Genomic DNA, 19383 nt, shown 5'->3' with positions numbered 1-19383 from the left:
ATGAATATGCAGGAGCATCATTTACTTCCAGCTGTTTCCGTGTTTTGTTGTTAATTCAGACAGGCCCTGACGTGTGTGTGTGTGTGTGTGTGTGTGTGATCATAAACCATGTGTGTATGAACATGTAGCACACACATACATTTGTCAGACTGGGTTAAAAACAAACAATTTAAACCTGCATTGTGTTTAACAAAAACACTCTAAAATGAGTAGAGTTTACAGTGTGGTGTGAAAAGTCATCTCAAAGGTCATCTTACCTTGAACAGGTGATGTCTCTGCTCCTCTGACATCATCAGCTGGTGACTGTCCACCACCATGGCGTCCATGTCCATCAGCCAATCCCAGAGCTCCTGGTACTCGACCTCAAAGTCCTGCAGACTGAAGGCACAGAGAGAGAGAGAGAGAGAGAGAGGGAGAGAGAGATTTTATTTTTCATATCTTCAGTTTCCTCTGACGTTTCTGGTCGCATGGTTTATTTCTGCTGCAGTGAGGACTTAAATGAGTTGAACTTGAAGTGAGAGAGAGACACAGAGATAAAGGCAGACTCGGAGACAGAGAGAGAGTGGTTTGTTTTCGTGTCTGTGGAGACACAGAGTGACTCGTTAAACGTCACGACTGACGGAGGAAAGGCAGAAGAATAACAGCTAAACGAGTCAAAGGAAGACAGTGGTGAACTCAAGGGTTAAGGATCTGACCCCGATTCTCTGAAACATGAGTGAGGTGAATGATGAACGAAAACTTTAGGTTAAGGATCCGACCCCGGTTCTCTGAAACAGGAGCACGGTGAATGATGAAAGAAAACTTTAGGTTAAGGATCTGACCCCAGTTCTCTGAAACACGAGTGAGGTGAATGATGTAAGAAAACTTTAGGTTAAGGATCTGACCCCGGTTCTCTGAAACACGAGTGAGGTGAATGATGAACGAAAACTTTAGGTTAAGGATCCGACCCCGGTTCTCTGAAACAGGAGCACGGTGAATGATGAAAGAAAACTTTAGGTTAAGGATCTGACCCCAGTTCTCTGAAACACGAGTGAGGTGAATGATGTAAGAAAACTTTAGGTTAAGGATCTGACCCCAGTTCTCTGAAACAGGAGCACGGTGAATGATGAAAGAAAACTTTAGGTTAAGGATCTGACCCCAGTTCTCTGAAACACGAGTGAGGTGAATGATGTAAGAAAACTTTAGGTTAAGGATCTGACCCCAGTTCTCTGAAACAGGAGCACGGTGAATGATGAAAGAAAACTTTAGGTTAAGGATCTGACCCCAGTTCTCTGAAACACGAGTGAGGTGAATGACGAACGAAAACTTTAGGTTAAGGATCTGACCCCGGTTCTGTGAAACATGATTTTAGGAGACAGAAGTTACAGACTGGAGCTTTAATTGTCTTTAACAGATGAATCAAATAAAAGTGAATTTTATTCTTAATATTTTGCTGTTTTTTCCTTTTTTTAAAACTTTCCTTATTTTATCTTTGAACTTCCTGTTTGGTTTCTCTCTCTCTCTCTCTCCTCCTCCTCCTCTTCCTCGTCGTCGCCGACACAGATCACATCAAATATTTATGCAGCAGGAAAAGCGGCCGATTGCTCAAACACACACATTACTGTCAGCCGTTTTGTTAAGGTGTGTGTGTGTGTGTGTGTGTGTGTGTGTGTGTTTATTATTTATATATGCGGTGGTTCGGGGTCTCGGCGGGGATCGCCAACATGTTTCTCAACATTAGCGGTGAAATTGCTTGGAATTCTCCGGTCGCCAACGACGACAGTTTGACAGCTCTGTCAGGGCTGCGCAGCGTTTCCACGACGATTCACTTACACACACACACACACACACACACACACACACAATGCCATTCCCTGAAAACACAAAACAACAAACAGCGACTGATAATAACACGGTTACCCAGAATGCAATGCCCGCCCACGTTAAACAGTGAACACACACACACACACACACACACACAAACAAAGGAGGCGTCAGAGTGAACAAAGTCAACTATGAATGAAATTACACACACAAGAAAACAGCAATAAACACTTTGATTCACACTGAAATGCAACAAAAATGTTAATTCAAAATGTCTATTTGACCTCATCTGACCTCCACCTGGAAACATATATATATATATATATATATATATGTATATACATATATATATATATATATATATATATATGTATATAGATACACACATATATATATACACACATGTATATATGTTTACTCTTAAGAGGTAAAAGGAGAAAAAGTGGCCTCAGTTTTATAAAAAGTGCCACATTTGTTTGAAAGTTTTCACTCTTAGACGTTCGAGTTTTCATAAAATATTCTCCAATAATATTACATTAGCAATTCTTTCACCACTTTCCAAACGTATCATCATTACTGTATATATATGAGCTAAGATAAGAAACAAGCATTAGCAAAATAAAAAGATATTAACACTTAGACTATTAAAAATGTGTTAAAATAGAATGTAGAATGTACATTACAGACAGTTTGCAGAATATACACAGAATGGACTTGATGTTTACAGTATACATATGTGTAAGGATGAATGAGGAGCCTGGTTATGTGTGTGTGTGGGAGGAACCACCTGTGACACATACAGTAGATATATTCTCTACAGTATTTTATGGTTTTATTGTTTGTTTTTTTCAATGTCTTACTGATTTGATTTATCTCTGACGTACAGCACTTTGTTTCTGTTGCTGTTGTTTTTAAAGTGCTTTATAAATAAAGTTGGATTGTGCTTTGATCAAATGACCACACTTTTTGGTCATTCTGGTAAGTCTATTTGACCTCACCTGACCTCCACCTGGAAACATGTCTTTAGTCTCAAAGCAAAATGAAGAAAAAGTTTTTCCTCTTAGACGTTGTAATCTTCCTAAATGATTATCAGGAGATAGAAAACCAACTTTAACAGCAAAGGTAAGAGAGCGTGTGTGCTTGTTTTCCCTGTTACTCTGTGGCTGTGCTTAAGTGATAAAACTGTGACAGTTGTTGCCATGACTACGCTGATATTTATCAATGTTGACACTGTTAAACGGTGTCTTCTGCACCTGCTGCTCACATCCACTGCTGGTGTATTGGTGTGTTTGGTTTTCAGTGGAGTTTCTGAGTCTGTGTCTGTTATTAAAGTTAGACGAGGCTTCACGTCAGGGAACAGCTTAAAGATTTAATTAAATAAAAAAGTCTTGTTTTAATGACGAGACCAGGACCACACACTCTCACACTCCTCGCAGGAACTCACGTGAATAAACACGACTACAGAATATGAATATATATGAATAGGAACTCTCTCTCTGTATCTCCTCCACTGTCACTGATGAAATCAAAACAAAACAGCAGAGGAGGAGGAGGAGGAGGAGGCAGTGAGCGCAGCTTCCTTCCCCTGAGGCGTCGCTCCTCGTTACGCGGCCTTTTACTGACTCAGACAGATGAAGGAGATACAACAGTGGCTCAGATTGTTTTCTCTTGTCGTCGTTCTCTCCTCCTCCTCCTCCTCCTCCTCCTCCATCTCACTCTCACGCCAACGTTAACTCAACACTTTGTAAAACACGCTTCTCTCTCTCTCTCTCTACCGACGCGCGGTGCTGCGGTGGTGCGGCGCTGCAGGGCCGGGACGCTGAGCGCTGCGAGGGTTTGTTTTGAAGTGTCAGCCCGTGTTTGTGTGACGTGGCGCTGACGGAGCGCGTGGGAGCGTCACGCCGTTAAACCACACCAGGAAACTCAAACCACATCAGTCTGTCATTCACCCTCACTGTCTGTTCATCAACCACACAGGAGACCAGGCCGCAGAGGAGGAGGCAGCATAGGAAGAGGAGGCCACAGAGGAGAGGAGGCAGCAAAGGAGGAGGCCACAGAGGAGGAGGAGGCCACAGATTAGGAGGAGGCAGCAGAGGAGGAGGCCACAGAGGAGGAGGCCACAGAGGAGGAGGAGGCCACAGAGTAGGAGGAGGCAGCAGAGGAGGAGGCCACAGAGGAGGAGGCAACAGAGGAGTAATTTGTGTAAATACTCATTCATCCAAATTTTACTTTATCTAAATACTCATTCATTCATTCACATTCATCTAAACACTCACTCATTCATTGAAATACTCACACTTTCACATCCACATTCATCTGAATACTCCCTCAATCATCTAAACACTCACGCACTGATTCACTCACTCACGCACTCACTCCATGCAGGTGTTGAATCACTCATGAATAAAAACTCAGTAGTAGTTTGTCATTCATTCCTTCATCTGTCCACACAACACAAATGGGTGAACTGCTGTTCACCCATTCATCATCATCATCAAGACATTCATTCACTAACTCACACACTCATTCGGTCATCAGTTGTTTTTTTTAAAAAACACACTTTTGAATGAGTGAATATTCAAAGATAAATGAACAAAAAAATTTTAATGTTCATTTAAAATGAAATCTTTTTTTTTAAACATTCAGTCTGACCTTCATTTTCTTTACAACTGAACCAAAACATGTGAGATTCACTTCCTACCAAAGTCATCACACACACCACTGCACCACACACACACACACACACACACACACACACACACAAACTACTGTACCACACACACGCGCACAAACCACTGCACCACACACACACACACAAACAAACCACTGCACCACACACACACACAAACCACTGCAGCTAATACATGAATAAACAATTAGTATCCGATGCGTCCGAAGCAAATTACTGAAACATAAGAAACATAAGACTGCAGCCACAGAGGAGAACACACACATTTACATTTATGTGTGTGTGTGTGTGTTTTCTCTCTGTAAATGTAAACAACTTCTATTTCTTTTGTCCAAATCAAATAGAGCATGGTGTGTGTGTGTGTGTGTACTTGTACATACATCTTTGTGAGGACCAAATAAACAAACTGCATAAACCAAACAAAGTGGGGACATTTTGTCATTTTGTCCTCAGGCTCCGTCTCCACTTAAAATGGCTGTTTATATGTTAAGACTCAGTTTAAGTTTAACTAGGTTTAAGTTAAGGGCAAGTGTCCTCACTATGGCTGCTGTATGGGAATGTGTGTGCGGGTGTGTCTCCTTCATGAAAGTCACAGTGATGACACGCTGACAACTTCCATAAACTCTGAACAAACACAACACACTCCAGACTCGCAGTGACCAATTTAACATTCATTTGCATACACACGACTTTCTGTGTGTGTGTGTGTGTGTGTGTGTGTGTGTGTGAGAACCACAGAAGGAGGCTCCTCAAAGCTGAGGATGAAACACCAAAAAGGCAGCGTGACCAAAGATGCTGCTCGCCGACCACACCACATTACTGCTGGTGACACACACACACACAGTGTGATAGCCTGTGTCTCGTTCCTTTCCTGCTTCGTTCTCTTCTTTCCTGACAGAGAATATAATCACAGCGTTTCTGCTGTTGTGTTTTTGGATTAACGTCCTTTTTTTATTTTCTTCATAATTCTGAAAACAAACGCAGACTTTTTCTAAAACTGTAGCGTCTGATAATTATTAGTCTATATTTTCTTTGTCATACTGCAAACAAAACTGTAAAGCTTTGTCGGTAAGTCATGTCATGTTTGGTCATCCATCGTGGTGACAATAATAACCTGGCGTTTAATCCAAATCATGTTTGGCTGTTTCAATCCGTGTGAGGGATTATATTCATCACACTCAGATTTAGACTACGACATGTTTCACGTCTTTATCTCCCTGTGAGACAGACTTTGTAAACCACTCACTCTCCCACACCAAAGAGCCCATAGAGAAAACCAGTGATTTTAGCTGGCGGGGACACAGGAGCTGCTGGTCTACTGCTGCCTCGTGTGGTCACTTTGTGTCACTGACGTAAATCTGAATGCAGGATTTTAAAAGCTGAATTGACAAAATCAGACATTTGAAGTTAGTGATGGAGGCAGCAGTGGATCAACGCCTCCTGGGTGTGTGATGTTAAAATCACTGGTTTTCTCTATGGGCTTTGGTGTAGGAGAGTGAGTGGTTTACAAACTTCACGTTCCTGTAGGAAAAGTCTGTCTCACATGACATGAGCATATTGTGAAGATATTCTTTAACTTGTTAAATGAGATGTCTGGGTCTCCAGACCACATTTGGGTCCAGATCCCTGCTTTTAAATGATGAAAAGGTCCAGGTTCATGAAGGTCATGTGCGTGAAGGTTCACAGTGGTCCATGGTGTCTCCACAAGTGTAGGAAACTCACTTTCATCTACACTCAGCAGATATTTAAAGTGTGTGTGTGTTTAGTTCTCAGCAGTGTGAAGTAAAACACCTGATGAACACCTGAACTGAAGCCCAAACATCTAGATCGCCCCCTGGTGGCTGGTCATACAACGTGCACCCTCCATGTGAGTGAGGAGTATTTACCTGTTGTTGTTCCTGGGCAGCTGGCTGTACTGCCTCCTGCTGGTGGCTGACGGGTAGCGCAGCGTGCTCAGTTTGACGACCATCTGCTCCAGCGCGGCTCTCTGGGCTTCACGCTGACTGGACATCAACTCGGCCTGGAATTAAAAAAAAAAAAGACATGGGATTTAATCACATGACCTCCAACTGTTGGAGGGTGAAGGTGGCTAAGTAGTGGTCGAACGGGTTGTGGGTTCAAATCCTGGCTCAGCATCTCCGATGATGTGTCCCCTGTCTCTCAAATCTTATCTGAAGGCCCTGATGAAAGTATCCCTGTGTGTTCTTGTATTTGTTGCCTCTTTAGGACATTTTTCTGTCATAAACACTGACCTTGTCAGGACCAGTCGTCCTCATGGAGACGAAAAGTGATGAGTGAATGGGCGTCTTGAAATTTGATTGGAAACTGGACGCAGAGAAGAGGGAGGAGCTAATATCAGAGCTGAAAATGTCTAACATTTTCTAAAATGTCTCAAATTTTCTAAAATGTCTCCACTTTTCTGATGATTTTCTAACCATTAACTGGTTATGGTTAAGGTTAGTGATGAGACTTTGTTGAGTCTGTTCAAATGAATAGAAGTCAGTTGAGAGTCCTGAGAAGAATAGCTGCACAAACCTCTGTGTGTGTGTGTGTGTGTGACAGAGAGAGAGTGATATATATAGAGAGAGATCATCGTTGTGTGAGTGTGATTAGCTGTTTATCGGCGCTGAATGAGATTCGGCCGTGCCACGTTTTGACGGACGTGCCCTTTAAAGCCCAGGAGCGGCCAACAAGCCACTAGAAACAGACACTTCAGGCTTATCCTGCACTCTCATCTCAGCTCACACACACACACACCTGCATATCCATATATACATGTATGTGCATACAAATGTATGTTCACACACATCACGCTACCATAAATTAGCCACAAAACCACACACACACACACACACACACATTTAGCTTTCCTGAAATGATCACACACACACACACACACACACACACACACACACCTATGTCAGATGCAGACACAATCACACAGAGGCACTCAGCGCCGCTCACATGTAATTGCATACAAACCATATGGAGATGAGGCTTCAATTGAACCAATGAAGGCAGAGTGAGTGTGTGTACAAACACTAACACACACACACACACACACATATGGCCGCCCCCGGTTTCTCTCCCTCGTTTTGCAACAATCTGAATAAAGCGTCGCCGGCGTCGCGTTCGCCATCCGAGCTACTTAGCGGACTCGGCGGAAAGATCTAGAAAGGTCATCCAATCTGTGTACGGCAGAGTCGCTCAATCAGAGAACTAATAAACAAACCGGCAATACACAATCAACAGCTCCGTGTGTGTGTGTGTGTGTGTGTGTGTGTGTGTGTGTGTGTCGCACAGAGACGCAGCAGAAGCTCTCAGAGAAAATGTTTCTCACTTTGTCATAATCTCTCTCCACTTTCATTCATCTCTGCTCCTCTCTGTGTGTGTGTGTGTGTGTGTGTGTGTGTGTGTTTGCTGCCTGGTTAGTTTGACAGTGAGTCAGTAAATCAGTCAAGTTGTTCATCAGTTGGTTACAGTTGTGTTTCTTCTCTTTACTAAAGTTGTTCATCAAAACAGCGGAGAGAAAAACTCTGGATCTGGACTCAGTCACTGTCCGTTTTTAACCATAATATCTCTTTATTAATCTGTTAATCCCACATTTGTGGATTATAAACAGGCAGTCTTCACATAAAGTACCTTAAAGGTATTTTACTTGAGTAAAAGTACAAGTATGTGACCAGAAGAATATATTATGATATAAAATGTACTTAAGTTCTGGAAGTAAAAGTAAAAGTATTGTGGGTTCAATTCCCGGCTCTGCTGGTCTACACTTGAGGCCATGTTGCAGCGTGTGAGTGTGTGTGAAAGATGTGTGAATGTGTGAAAACTGCTCAGATGAACAGAGTGACTGGCTGAGTGTCCTCATGTGGTCATTCACATGTACGTCTGTAACGTCTGTAAAAGCTGAATGCAGTGTTTCCAGTCTGGTTCTCAGTGCTGCTAATACAAACAATCAATCAATAAGAATCGGACTCATTTGATGAATATGAAGACGCTGGAGCCTCTGACACACACGCGCACACACACACACGCACACACACACGCACACGCACACGCACACACACACACGCGTGTCGGGAATCAAGACACATTTTTACAGCAGTGGAAAAAAAACATGTGTGCTTGCTCAACACACACATACATGGGTGTAAACATGAATGAACACACACACACACACACACACACACACACCTCAAGGGAGATGTTCTTGTGAAGGTTTCCAGGGATGCTGGGTAAATTGGCCCTGACATGTAAGCAACAAACCCCCGAAATGACTTGATTCAGCACATTGTACACGCACGCACGCACGCACACACACACACACAGATTGTTTTGTACTACTTATGTGCATTTGTGTTTGTTTAAATACTACTTGTGTGTGTGTGTGTGTGTGTGTGTGTGCTTGCACGCTTATATTAGTGTGTCTGATCATGTACGTGTGTGTGTTTCCCAGGGTTTTCCCCAGGCTATAACTGCCAATCAAACAGCAGCGTCGGGACTGAGAGTGGAGCAGCAGCAGTAGTAACAGTAGCAGCAGCAGTAACAGCAGCAGCAGTAGTAACAGCAGCAGCAGCAGCATCAGCAGCGGCATCAGCATCAGCAGCAGCATCAGCAGCAGCAGCAGCAGCAGCAAACACTAAAACTCTACCTGATCAATCGATAGACGACTCAATCAACTAATCACAACTGTATCAGTTTCAGAACCACAAACAGAGTCTGTGGCCTGTGGAGTGAGGAGTCAATTCTCCTGCCCTTGGAGAGTCTGGTGACCTCTGTGGGAGGTCAGAGGTCACGGGACCTGAGTGTCATGTTTGAAGTCCATCATGTGACCAGCTGGACCCTGACTTCACTTCTTTAGTTCTTCACTTTCATATTCAATATAAAACATGTTTAATAAGCTGGAGAATCACAGAAAACACTCCACACTCGCACTCTTTTAGTAATCAGTTAATAATTGATGAGTTGATTATGAGCAGTTTTTGATTTTAAAACAAAAAAACGTTAATGAGGCGATAAAAGAAAGAAAGAAAGAAAAAAGGACTATTGTTTTTTTTAATAAGTGAGTCTTTTTCTGTTTGTCTTTGGATGTTAATTTCCAGCAACATCTAAGTGTGTGTGTGTGTGTGTGTGTACGTGTGTGTGTGTGTTCACGGGTCGATACTGGAGGTGAGATATTCCAATAACAGGGTGTTTTTGTCTTGATAGAGCGGAGCAGTGGGTAATGATACAGGATCAATAATGGATATGAGATGGCTGCATTCAGTGAGACACACACACACACACACACACACACACACACACACACACACACACACACCTGTGCATGTCGATACAGTAATACAGTTTGATTTGTGTGAAGCGGCTGAATGAATCCTCAGCTTTCATCTTTGAGAGGAGAATAAATAATTGCCGGCAATACACACACACACACACACACACGCACACACACACACAAGTCATTAAAATGATTGTTATTTCTCTACAAAGGGAAAGACACAAAAAGAAGTTATGGCCATACTCTCTGTCTCTCTCTTCCTGTGGTACCTGTGACTCTCTCTAAGGACCAAACCTCATAGAGAAAATCACTGATTTTAACATCACACACACACACACACACACACACACACACAGGAGTTGTTGATCCACTGCTGCCTCCATCACTAACTTCAAATGTCTTATTTTGTCACTTAAAATTCTTTGTCCAGATTAACCACGGTGACACAGAGTGACCACACGAGGCAGCAGTAGACCAGCAGCTCCTGTGTCCCCGCAGCTAAAATCACTGATTTACTCTGTGGGCTTTGGTGTGGGAGAGTGAGTGGTTTATAAAAGTCTGTCTCACAGTGAGATAAAGACGTGAATATGTGACGTAGATTTTATTATCTGAATAATAGATGTTAAAATAGATGTTTAAACTGTAGATTATCCTAAACTCAGTTTACCACAGTCAGATTTGACAGACTATAATAAAAACCTGCTGGATTCCCCCGTCTCTGTCTACGATGTCCCCTCGTCCTCGTCCTCATCAAGATCACATCTTTTATTTTCACGCTGGTTAATTATTTCCTCATTAGTTTGCGTGTTAATTAGTACAGAGGCGAGTGTTAATTAGCTGTGTTAATGTGAGCTGCTGTATTAACACCTGCCCCCAGTGCTGGGCTCAACCACCTGAACCTGAACCAGAACCACCTGAACCACCTGAACCAGAACCACCTGAACCACCTGAACCACCTGAACCATCTGAACCATCTGAACCAACGGAACCACCTGAACCTGAACCATCTGACTGATCATGACTCAGCAGTTTCCTGCATTACTTTTTATATTCTCCCTGTTGATGATAACAGCTCAAGTGCACAAAAAGACCAACTGTGCCTACAGGTGGCGCTGCTGCTCAGATAAATGACTGTGTTGCTTGGATGCATAAAAAGACAACATCATTTTAAATTTGTCCTCGTCAAATATGGAGAGAAATCTGTGCATTATGACTATGTTCTTTACACAGAGGTCATTAATATTAGTATTGATCACCAATATTGGTATTGATCAGCTGCCAAAGTGTCGCTGCTGGAAATATTTGTGATCAAAGGCAGAGAAACACAGTTCACTCTTTCTGCTTCTACAAATGTTGATTTTCACTGCAAACAAGTCGTATTAGAGGAGACAGCGCACGCACACACACACACACACACACACGTCTCTGAGCCAAATGAGCTGATCTCCCAGCATGCTCTAGTGATGCAGACCTAAAACACCATTAAAAAAAGTCAAGCAGCCCAGAGAGAGAGAGAAGAGAGAGAAAATGATGATCACCTGAAAAATCAATAACACTTCTCCAGTCCCTGCTTATACACACACACACACACACACACACACACACACACACACACACACACACACACACACACACACACACACACACCAGACTGCGGGTTATTGGTTAAAGACACAGCAGCATGAAGGCAGCAGCGTCTCTCATTGGCTCAGAGACACTGAATGACACACAAGGTCATTATGTGTGTCTATTTATCTGTTCATTACACACACACACACACACACATGCATGAGAAGAAGGATGGAGACAGAAGGAGGACAGGAAACATCTAAAGTCTCCAGCAGTGACTTCAGTCACTTATTTAGTGTTTGTCTTCATCTCTGTTAACTCATCTGCCACTTCAGAGAAGGTGGAATATCCCTTTAAAGTTTACACACACACACACACACACACTGTGTTCACTATGAAGAAGCCCAGAACATATTTTGGAAAGTGAAGATAATTCTTAAAAAAGTAAGGACTTGATTTACAAGGTGAGGAAAAAAGAGTACATCTACAGAGAGGACATTTAAGTAAAGTGAGGACATTTTAAAGTTTAAAGACTACTTGCGTCCACTGAACTAATCAAAGAAAAAAAAAATGAAATCCTGCGTCAGCACAAACTAATCACACTGTCCACAAACTGTCCTCCTGTTGTTTTCTCCTCCTTCATCCCTCCATCCCTCTCTGTCCGTCCATCCCTCCCTCCCTCCGTCCTCCTCGTCTGTCCATCCCTCCATCAGGTAAAGTGACCTTGTATTTCATTTACTGATAATTACATGGATTTATTCCACTGTGAGGCTTTAATTAGAATGCGAGAAATATTGATTGCCTCCATCATCTCCCTCTCTCTCTGCATTCATCCACTCATCCCTCCATCATCTCTCTCTCTGCATTCATCCACTCATCCCTCCATCATCTCTCTCTGCATTCATCCACTCATCCCTCCATCATCCCCCCCAAACACAAACAGAGAGAGAGAGAGAGAGAAGAGAGAAATCTTCACATGTTAACAAACACTAACAAATGTTAGTTAGTTAGTTAGTTAGTTGACTGTATACAAAGTATAAAAGGACTTTTATTAAAGTTGTGACATCACCTTTAATCCACTGCTGATGGTTTTAATGTCACAATAACACAAACGTTGTGGTCAACAGTTTAAATGTGCTGCCGCCTACAGCCTGAAACGCACAACTGCATTCAAGTTCAAATGTGTCCAACGCGTCCATCTCTGCAGACGTCTGCAGTCCATTTTTAACACTCAGGTCAAGTGTCAAAGGTCACCTGACAAGGTCGACTACAGGACATTTAAGAAAAGTGAGGACATTTAAGATAAGTGAGAATATTAATGGGAAAAGAGGACGTTGAATTAAAGTGTGGAAATTTAAAGAAAGTGGTGACATTTACAGAAAGTGAGGACATTCAGTGATTTTGTCAGGTTGTAACATCTCAGGTCACATGTCAAAGGTCACCTGACAAGGTCAACCAGACTACTCTGACGCATCTGAGACGTCGTCTGACAAACTGAGAGCTCACACAAAAACACTACGCCATATTTAAGAGTTTAAAGCTGATTATTTTGTGAACAATCATCACAACAGTATCTTAGTATGACGATGATGGTGTGTGAGGACATTAAAATGATTATTAATATCGTTCCAATCGCTGAGCAAATAAATCAACCAACTGCGTTTAAGAAGAAAAACAAATGAACTTTCACCAGAAACGACAGCAGCTCAGGAATTCTCCCGACATGAGACGTCAGAGACTGCACATCAACCACCGACACGCCGATCAATAATTAGAAATTAAATAATTAATAATGAATCACCTGTGGAAGTCAGTGTTGCATTGTGGGAGCGCGTGTGTGTGTGTGTGTGTGTGTGTGTGAGAGAGAGAAAACAGAGGATTAAACAAAATAAAGACCTGCTGACTTTATTTTCTGCTGGCCCAAGCAGAAAGACGCAGTTTGATGTTTGAATAATTATTTTGGTGCCAGTCCATTTCTGCTTCCCTCCATATTTAATTAAAATATCATTTTAAAACATAATTAAGTTTTTAATCCGACTGCGAGTGAGTCTCCAGCAAAGCAAAGACGACACACACACACACACACACACACTCTCTCTCACTCTCTCTCTCCCACCTCACCTCACTCTATCAGCAAATTGGATGTTGCCTGCAGGCTACACACACACACACACACACACACACAGGTGTGTAGTGTATCTTCAAAGCTGTTAATAAGGTAGAAATGTTGTGAATTCTCTGAGCAGTGTGAGAATATCCAGTCTCTGTGTGTGTGTGTGTGTGTGTGTGTGTGTGTAAACACCCAGCATGGTCGAGCTAATTATGCATGAAATCAAATATGATTTGAAGGAAAACACAAACACTCACACACGTCTGTTTGAAAACAAACACGGTGAGGAGTTGTTGTGGTTCAGGAGGGCAAAGGTAAACACATCCCTGCTCTGTGATTGGCTACTGTGACTGCTCTTTAAAGTGGATAAGGTCACATATTTAGGAAGAAGACATTTTAGGAAACATCTACTTAATTATTCAGGTTCAGTATAAGTGGAAAATAAAGACTGAAAATAACAAACGGCATCATCAACAGGGGTCCTTGAATGCATCGTGTAACTTCTCCTCTAAGTTGAACACGCTGTGAACCCCGGAGAATTTATGAAATTCACAAGGGTCCTTGAACGCATCTGAACATGCTGTGGACGACCCCACAGAGGTGATGGCGTTTACGTGGTTCCTTGAATGCATCTTTTAGCTGCTCCTCTAAGCTCGTCATACTGTGCATCCCACGGAGGTCAAACCATTTACAAGTGTTCCTCTATGTGCAACATGCTGAGAACCCCATGTGAATAAGGACATTTACGAGGGTCCCTGAATGCATCCTTTAGCTGCTCCTCTAAGATGAAAACACCGTGAACCTCCATATAAATGGTCTGTAATTATTTAACGATTTTCTAGTGGAGCCGGGAATCAAACCCACAACCTTCAAGTTGAAAGACGACTCACTCCACCACTGAGCTACCGTTGCACCGTCACATATAAGTGATGATATTTACGAGATTCCCTGAATGCACCTCTTGGCTAAACATGCTGTGAAGTGATGGAAGTTAGGAGGGTCCATGAATGCATCTCGTGGCTCTGTGGACCTGTGTTACTCTCACTCGCTCTCATGCACCACAGTTTGTTTGAATGTAAAATGTCATTGTTACGTTGCTGCAGCACAGGTTTGACGGCAAAATGTACGTTTATTATTCTCCCTCCAGGGAAGTTAGTTTGAGGAAAGCAGACGCTGCTGGAGCACGACCACCAACGGCTTCACCTGTGCATCTCACACACACACACACACACACACACACACAGAGGTGACACGTGTGAATGGAGGAAGAAGAAGAAGAAGTAAAGAAAACATCACGTCAGGCCTGACTGAGTTGAGAGCATTAAAAATGCAGCAGGCTTCTCCACAATCAAATTACCTTCAGCCGCCTCAAAGGCTCCTCATATCCATCAGCACGGACACCGCGGCCTCCGAAACAAGCTAATTAAAAGTGGCGTTTATTTACGTGGCGGGTGGCAGAAGGGAATTAGGATTTTTGGGGGGTAAATTACGGGTAATTAAGGTCCATTCTGTGTAATTCCTGCTTATTAGATCGTGATTTGACGACGAGCATCTGGAAGTCTGAAAGTAATGAGTGACGCGACGCAGGGAGGAGAGCGGCGACGTGGTCATCGTCTTTTATTTATCTCACTGCTTCTCCCCGCGTTCACCTCCTCCTCTTCCTGGGGATTTCTACTCTGCTCAAGGACGCTGTTCCAGTTATTTTCAATACCAAAGATGGAACATAAATCATGAGGTGTGACACAGCGGCTACAAACCTCACCCTGCACTGACACACACACACACACACACAGAGGAAGAGGAAGAGGAGTGAGGGAGACTTTCTGTGTGTCTGTGCAGCCTCATCTCTCTGAAAACTAATTGAGTTGTTTCAAGAATTTAAACAAAACAATTACAACAAACAAACAAACACGTCAGAATGAAAAGACCAGATAAAAGAGATTATTCTGTTACCATATAATAAACCAGATTATCTCCCGAAAGTGAGAGAGGGAAGGGAGGAAGACAAGAGAGAAGGATGTTAAAGGATAACAGGGAGAAAAGAGAAAAAGTTGTGAGGAAAGAAGGAAGAACGAAAGGAAGGAAGGAAGAAAATGTCAGTAAAGAAAGAAAGAAAAGTGAGGAAGTGAGGAAGGGAGGATGAAAAAAGAGAAGGAAGAGTGAAAATGTAAAAAAAGAAAACAAGAAAGAAAAAGAAAAGAGAAGATGTTTTACAGCTGTTGGCATCTGTCACTTTGTGCCACCGTCGCCCTCGAGGGTCTTTGTCACTGAATTAACACGGTTTCCACGGCAACAATGCCCCCCCCCACACACACACACACACACAGACACAGGCCAAATCAGTGGGGAATTAAAAAAGCTAAAATAACAAACAGAGGCCGTTAACGCGGCGTCTCCGCCGGGAACAGACTCCGATCTTTTTACGGCCTCGTTAGTCGAGAAAGAGTAAAACCAGATCGACCAGTCAGAGACGAGCAGCTGCTCCAACGACACCTGAGGGAGCGCTCGTCTCCGTGACGACCCGCGGAACACCGCCGCGTCCTCGCCGTGGCGACAGAGGACGTCCTCGCGCGCTGCAGTGGACAAAGACGTCAAACGTATAAACTGTAACCAGGAGTCTGTCAATCTGTCACAATTCACTTTCATTTATGAATGAATGAATCACCACCATGGTCACATGACACACGGAGAACTTTATAGAGGAAATAATCTGGTGTTAAATGTTAGCGGCAGAGCATCAGCACACACACACACACACACACACACACACACACACACACACACAGGTTTGGCTCATTTTTGTCATGTTTTATCTTTCGTGACATTTTAACAAAACGGTTTAACTTGTGTTCATGTTTAACTGTTTCGTGTTCGTGTCAGTAAAAGTTTGTCTGTTTGTCGGAAAAGAGAATCAAGAAAACTGTTCAAGTTTTGAGAGAAAATCGCCCCTGAATAGTCAAGGAAGGAAGGAAGGACGGAAGGACAGAAGGACGGAAGGAAACGTCAGTAAAGAAAGAAAGAAATGAGGAAGAAAGAAAGGAAGGAAGGACGGAAGGAAATGTGAGTAAAGAAAGTAAGTTGAGGAAGGAGGGAAGTGACGAGCAAACAGCTGATTAAAAACTGCATTTAAATGTTAGATTTTTCCAGTTTGAACACATTTTTTCCGACTTCTTTAAGAAGCTGAACCTCAGTCGACTGTGACTGTGGACCATTCACTCATTCACTCTCAGATGAATCCACCAAAGGCACAATGTGATATTTAATATTTAATACATTCACCTAATCATGCTCACACCTCTGACTGTGTGTGTGTGTTTATCCGCAGGTCATTTACTGATTTTTACACACAAGTGATGTATCATAATACCAAGACCATCTTCTATTATTCTTCTCCTTCATCTCTCACTCTTTCACTCTCTCTCTCTCTCTCTCTCTCACACACACACACACACACACACACACACTCTCTCTCTCTCTCTCTCTCTGCAGTAGCATCTTCTAACTCCTCGGTCAAAGCGGAATAATTGTCAATGAATATTTAACAAGGTTTCAGATGGAGGGATAGACATCCTCTCTCTCTGTGTCTGTGTCTGTGATCCAGGCAGAGGTTAGTGATACAGCGTGGTCAGTGGTGCGTGCCTCAGCCGCTGGATTAGTGGAGGAGGAGATGATGAAGTGCAGAATAAATACTAAATAAACACCCTCTGCTCTGCTCTGGCTCCACATATACAGTAACTCCACATTTCTCAGCAGCCATTTTGTTTCCTTCTCGCCCGTACACCACCCCACATGTCCCCCCCCCCCACGAGCTCCACTGGTCTTTACTGTAGAACGTCATGAAATTGTAATTAACCACCGGCGGCGTTTGTAATTTTAAAAGCGGTGCAGATTTTCACGAGTGTGTAGAAAAGTTTTAAATATTCAGAGAACGGTCGACCAGAGAAGCTGAACATCTGACCTGACGTCAGCTTCAGCACCGAGGCCCACAGGCCCTGAGGCTGTCCAACTACACACACACACACACACACAGACAACACACTGACAACACACAGACAACACACACACACACTGACAGTTTGTGAAACACAGACGCTTTCAAGACAAAATAAAGAGTAACACAGATTCAGGATTTTGGGGCAACTCGGTGGCAACAGGAAATACCATATATATCTACATGTCCCTGCGCTGTGCTCACAGGGATTACCGTATCTAGCTCAAAATGGGCGAAATCACTAAAAAACACATTGTTGATTCTGTGTGCTTTATGGGAAACGCCGTTACCATGGCAACCGTACAAAAACCAGGAAACTGGCCCTAACGGTGCAAAGGACACTCAAATAGACGTGAAAATTGTCACAGTCGTCAACAGTGGCACAACGTATATTTATTACATACATGACTAAGGGAATAATAACAATAAATATAACCCTCTGTAGTTCATATGTACAATTGTCTGTAAAAAAGTAAGATATAATATAGATATAAAAAATAAAAATAAAAAATATATAACCAAAATACAACCAAACAGGAACGTTGTGTGGAAACCACAGTGCAACCACAGGAGAACGTTGTCTGAATGTTAGATTTTGGTTTGGTTGGAACTAACCTGAGGAGAAACAGAGGCTAACGTTCTGTGAACGTTGTGTGTTAGTAGAGGTTAGAAGGGTCTGATGTGGGTCACAGGACTGTGTGTGGCAAACGGGCTCCACAGCGCCCCCTAGAAGATTGAAAATGAACATCTGCAGCAGCTGTTAATGAATTAATCAGGATGAGATCTAGAAAAACTGCTGTTTCTCTTTCTTATTTCTTAGACTTTTAGATAAAACACTGCAAACAGAACACAGAGAAGACGTGGATCACGAGGTGAAACGTGGGATATCATGTCACAGGACTGACCTCACACATCTGTCAGACGTACAGAGCCTCTCTCTCTTTTCTCTCACTCTTTTCTCTCTCTCTCTCTCTCTCTCTCTCTCATTGTAATCAGCAGCCCTTACAGCCAATCTGCTGGCCATAAAAGTGTCTGCAGCCCGATGATGTACGACTCGCAGAATTACCTTATCTGCTTCTGATTTACTGTGCCTCACAGGTAGAGAGACAAAAACAGCCTCCACACCTCCGTCACATTCATCTATCCATCCCTCCATCCTCCTCATACACCCCGCACCCCTCCCACACACACACACGCTCCTCCTCCTCCTCCTCCCCCCTTTCTGCTCATCTTTTGTTCTTTTTGTGTCTCCACATCTTCATTCAGCTTTTTGCCCAACTTTATTCTGTCCATCTCTGCGACCTCAGTGTCATCCCTCCATCCTCATCTGCAACTAAATCAATTGCACTATTTAAATAATCAATTAAATGTTTTTTCAGCTTCTTAAATGTGAATATTTTCAGTTTATTTTTGCTCCACGTCACGAAGAAATCCTGTAATAGTGACGATTAATCAATTAATAATGACAGAAACTGCTAAAGAAACAGTTTTTAGGGCAAAATAAAAGATATTTTGAAGCTTCAACATCACTTTTATTAAAACAAATCCACATGTTATTGATGATTTCCTTATTTTGAGACTAGAACTGCAACAAATAAATCGATGGTTCATAAATAACGACTTTTTTAAAACAATCAGAACCAGTTTGTGAGATTTTTCAGCTTCTTAAATGTGAATAATTTCTGTTTATTTTGCTCCGTGTAAAACAAAGACATCATTAAAAAGGGATTGATTTTGAGAACGTCATCATTTCCAGGTTTCTCTGACATTTTATGGACCAAACTTATGAATTGATTAAGTGAGCAAATAGTCGTCGGTTTAATGGATTATGAAAACAATCCATCCGTCTTTCTGTCCACTCCTCTTTTTTATTTCCCACCTTTCCTTCACACCCCTCCTCTTCACCTTTATTGCTTTCTAATCCTCCGCTCTTCTGTTTC

The 19383-nt window shown here is 42.5% G+C and overlaps 1 protein-coding gene across 3 annotated transcripts in view; it reads right to left on the bottom strand.

Annotated features, from left to right (window-relative positions):
• Window positions 1–19383, bottom strand: part of akap6 (A kinase (PRKA) anchor protein 6) — a 136914-nt gene that overhangs the window by 55842 nt on the left and 61689 nt on the right. For all 3 annotated transcript variants that reach the window (XM_058614780.1, XM_058614778.1, XM_058614779.1), the window contains 2 exons: window positions 6379–6512; window positions 258–378 (listed from right to left, as the gene is read on the bottom strand). In XM_058614780.1, the coding sequence (XP_058470763.1) occupies window positions 258–378; window positions 6379–6512 (255 nt within the window). The remainder of the gene's footprint in view (window positions 1–257; window positions 379–6378; window positions 6513–19383) is intronic.

This window comes from Solea solea, chromosome 18 (genome assembly GCF_958295425.1).
Source record: "Solea solea chromosome 18, fSolSol10.1, whole genome shotgun sequence".
Classification (NCBI taxonomy): Eukaryota; Metazoa; Chordata; class Actinopteri; order Pleuronectiformes; family Soleidae; genus Solea; species Solea solea.
This window is presented reverse-complemented; position numbering and strand designations above follow the sequence as displayed.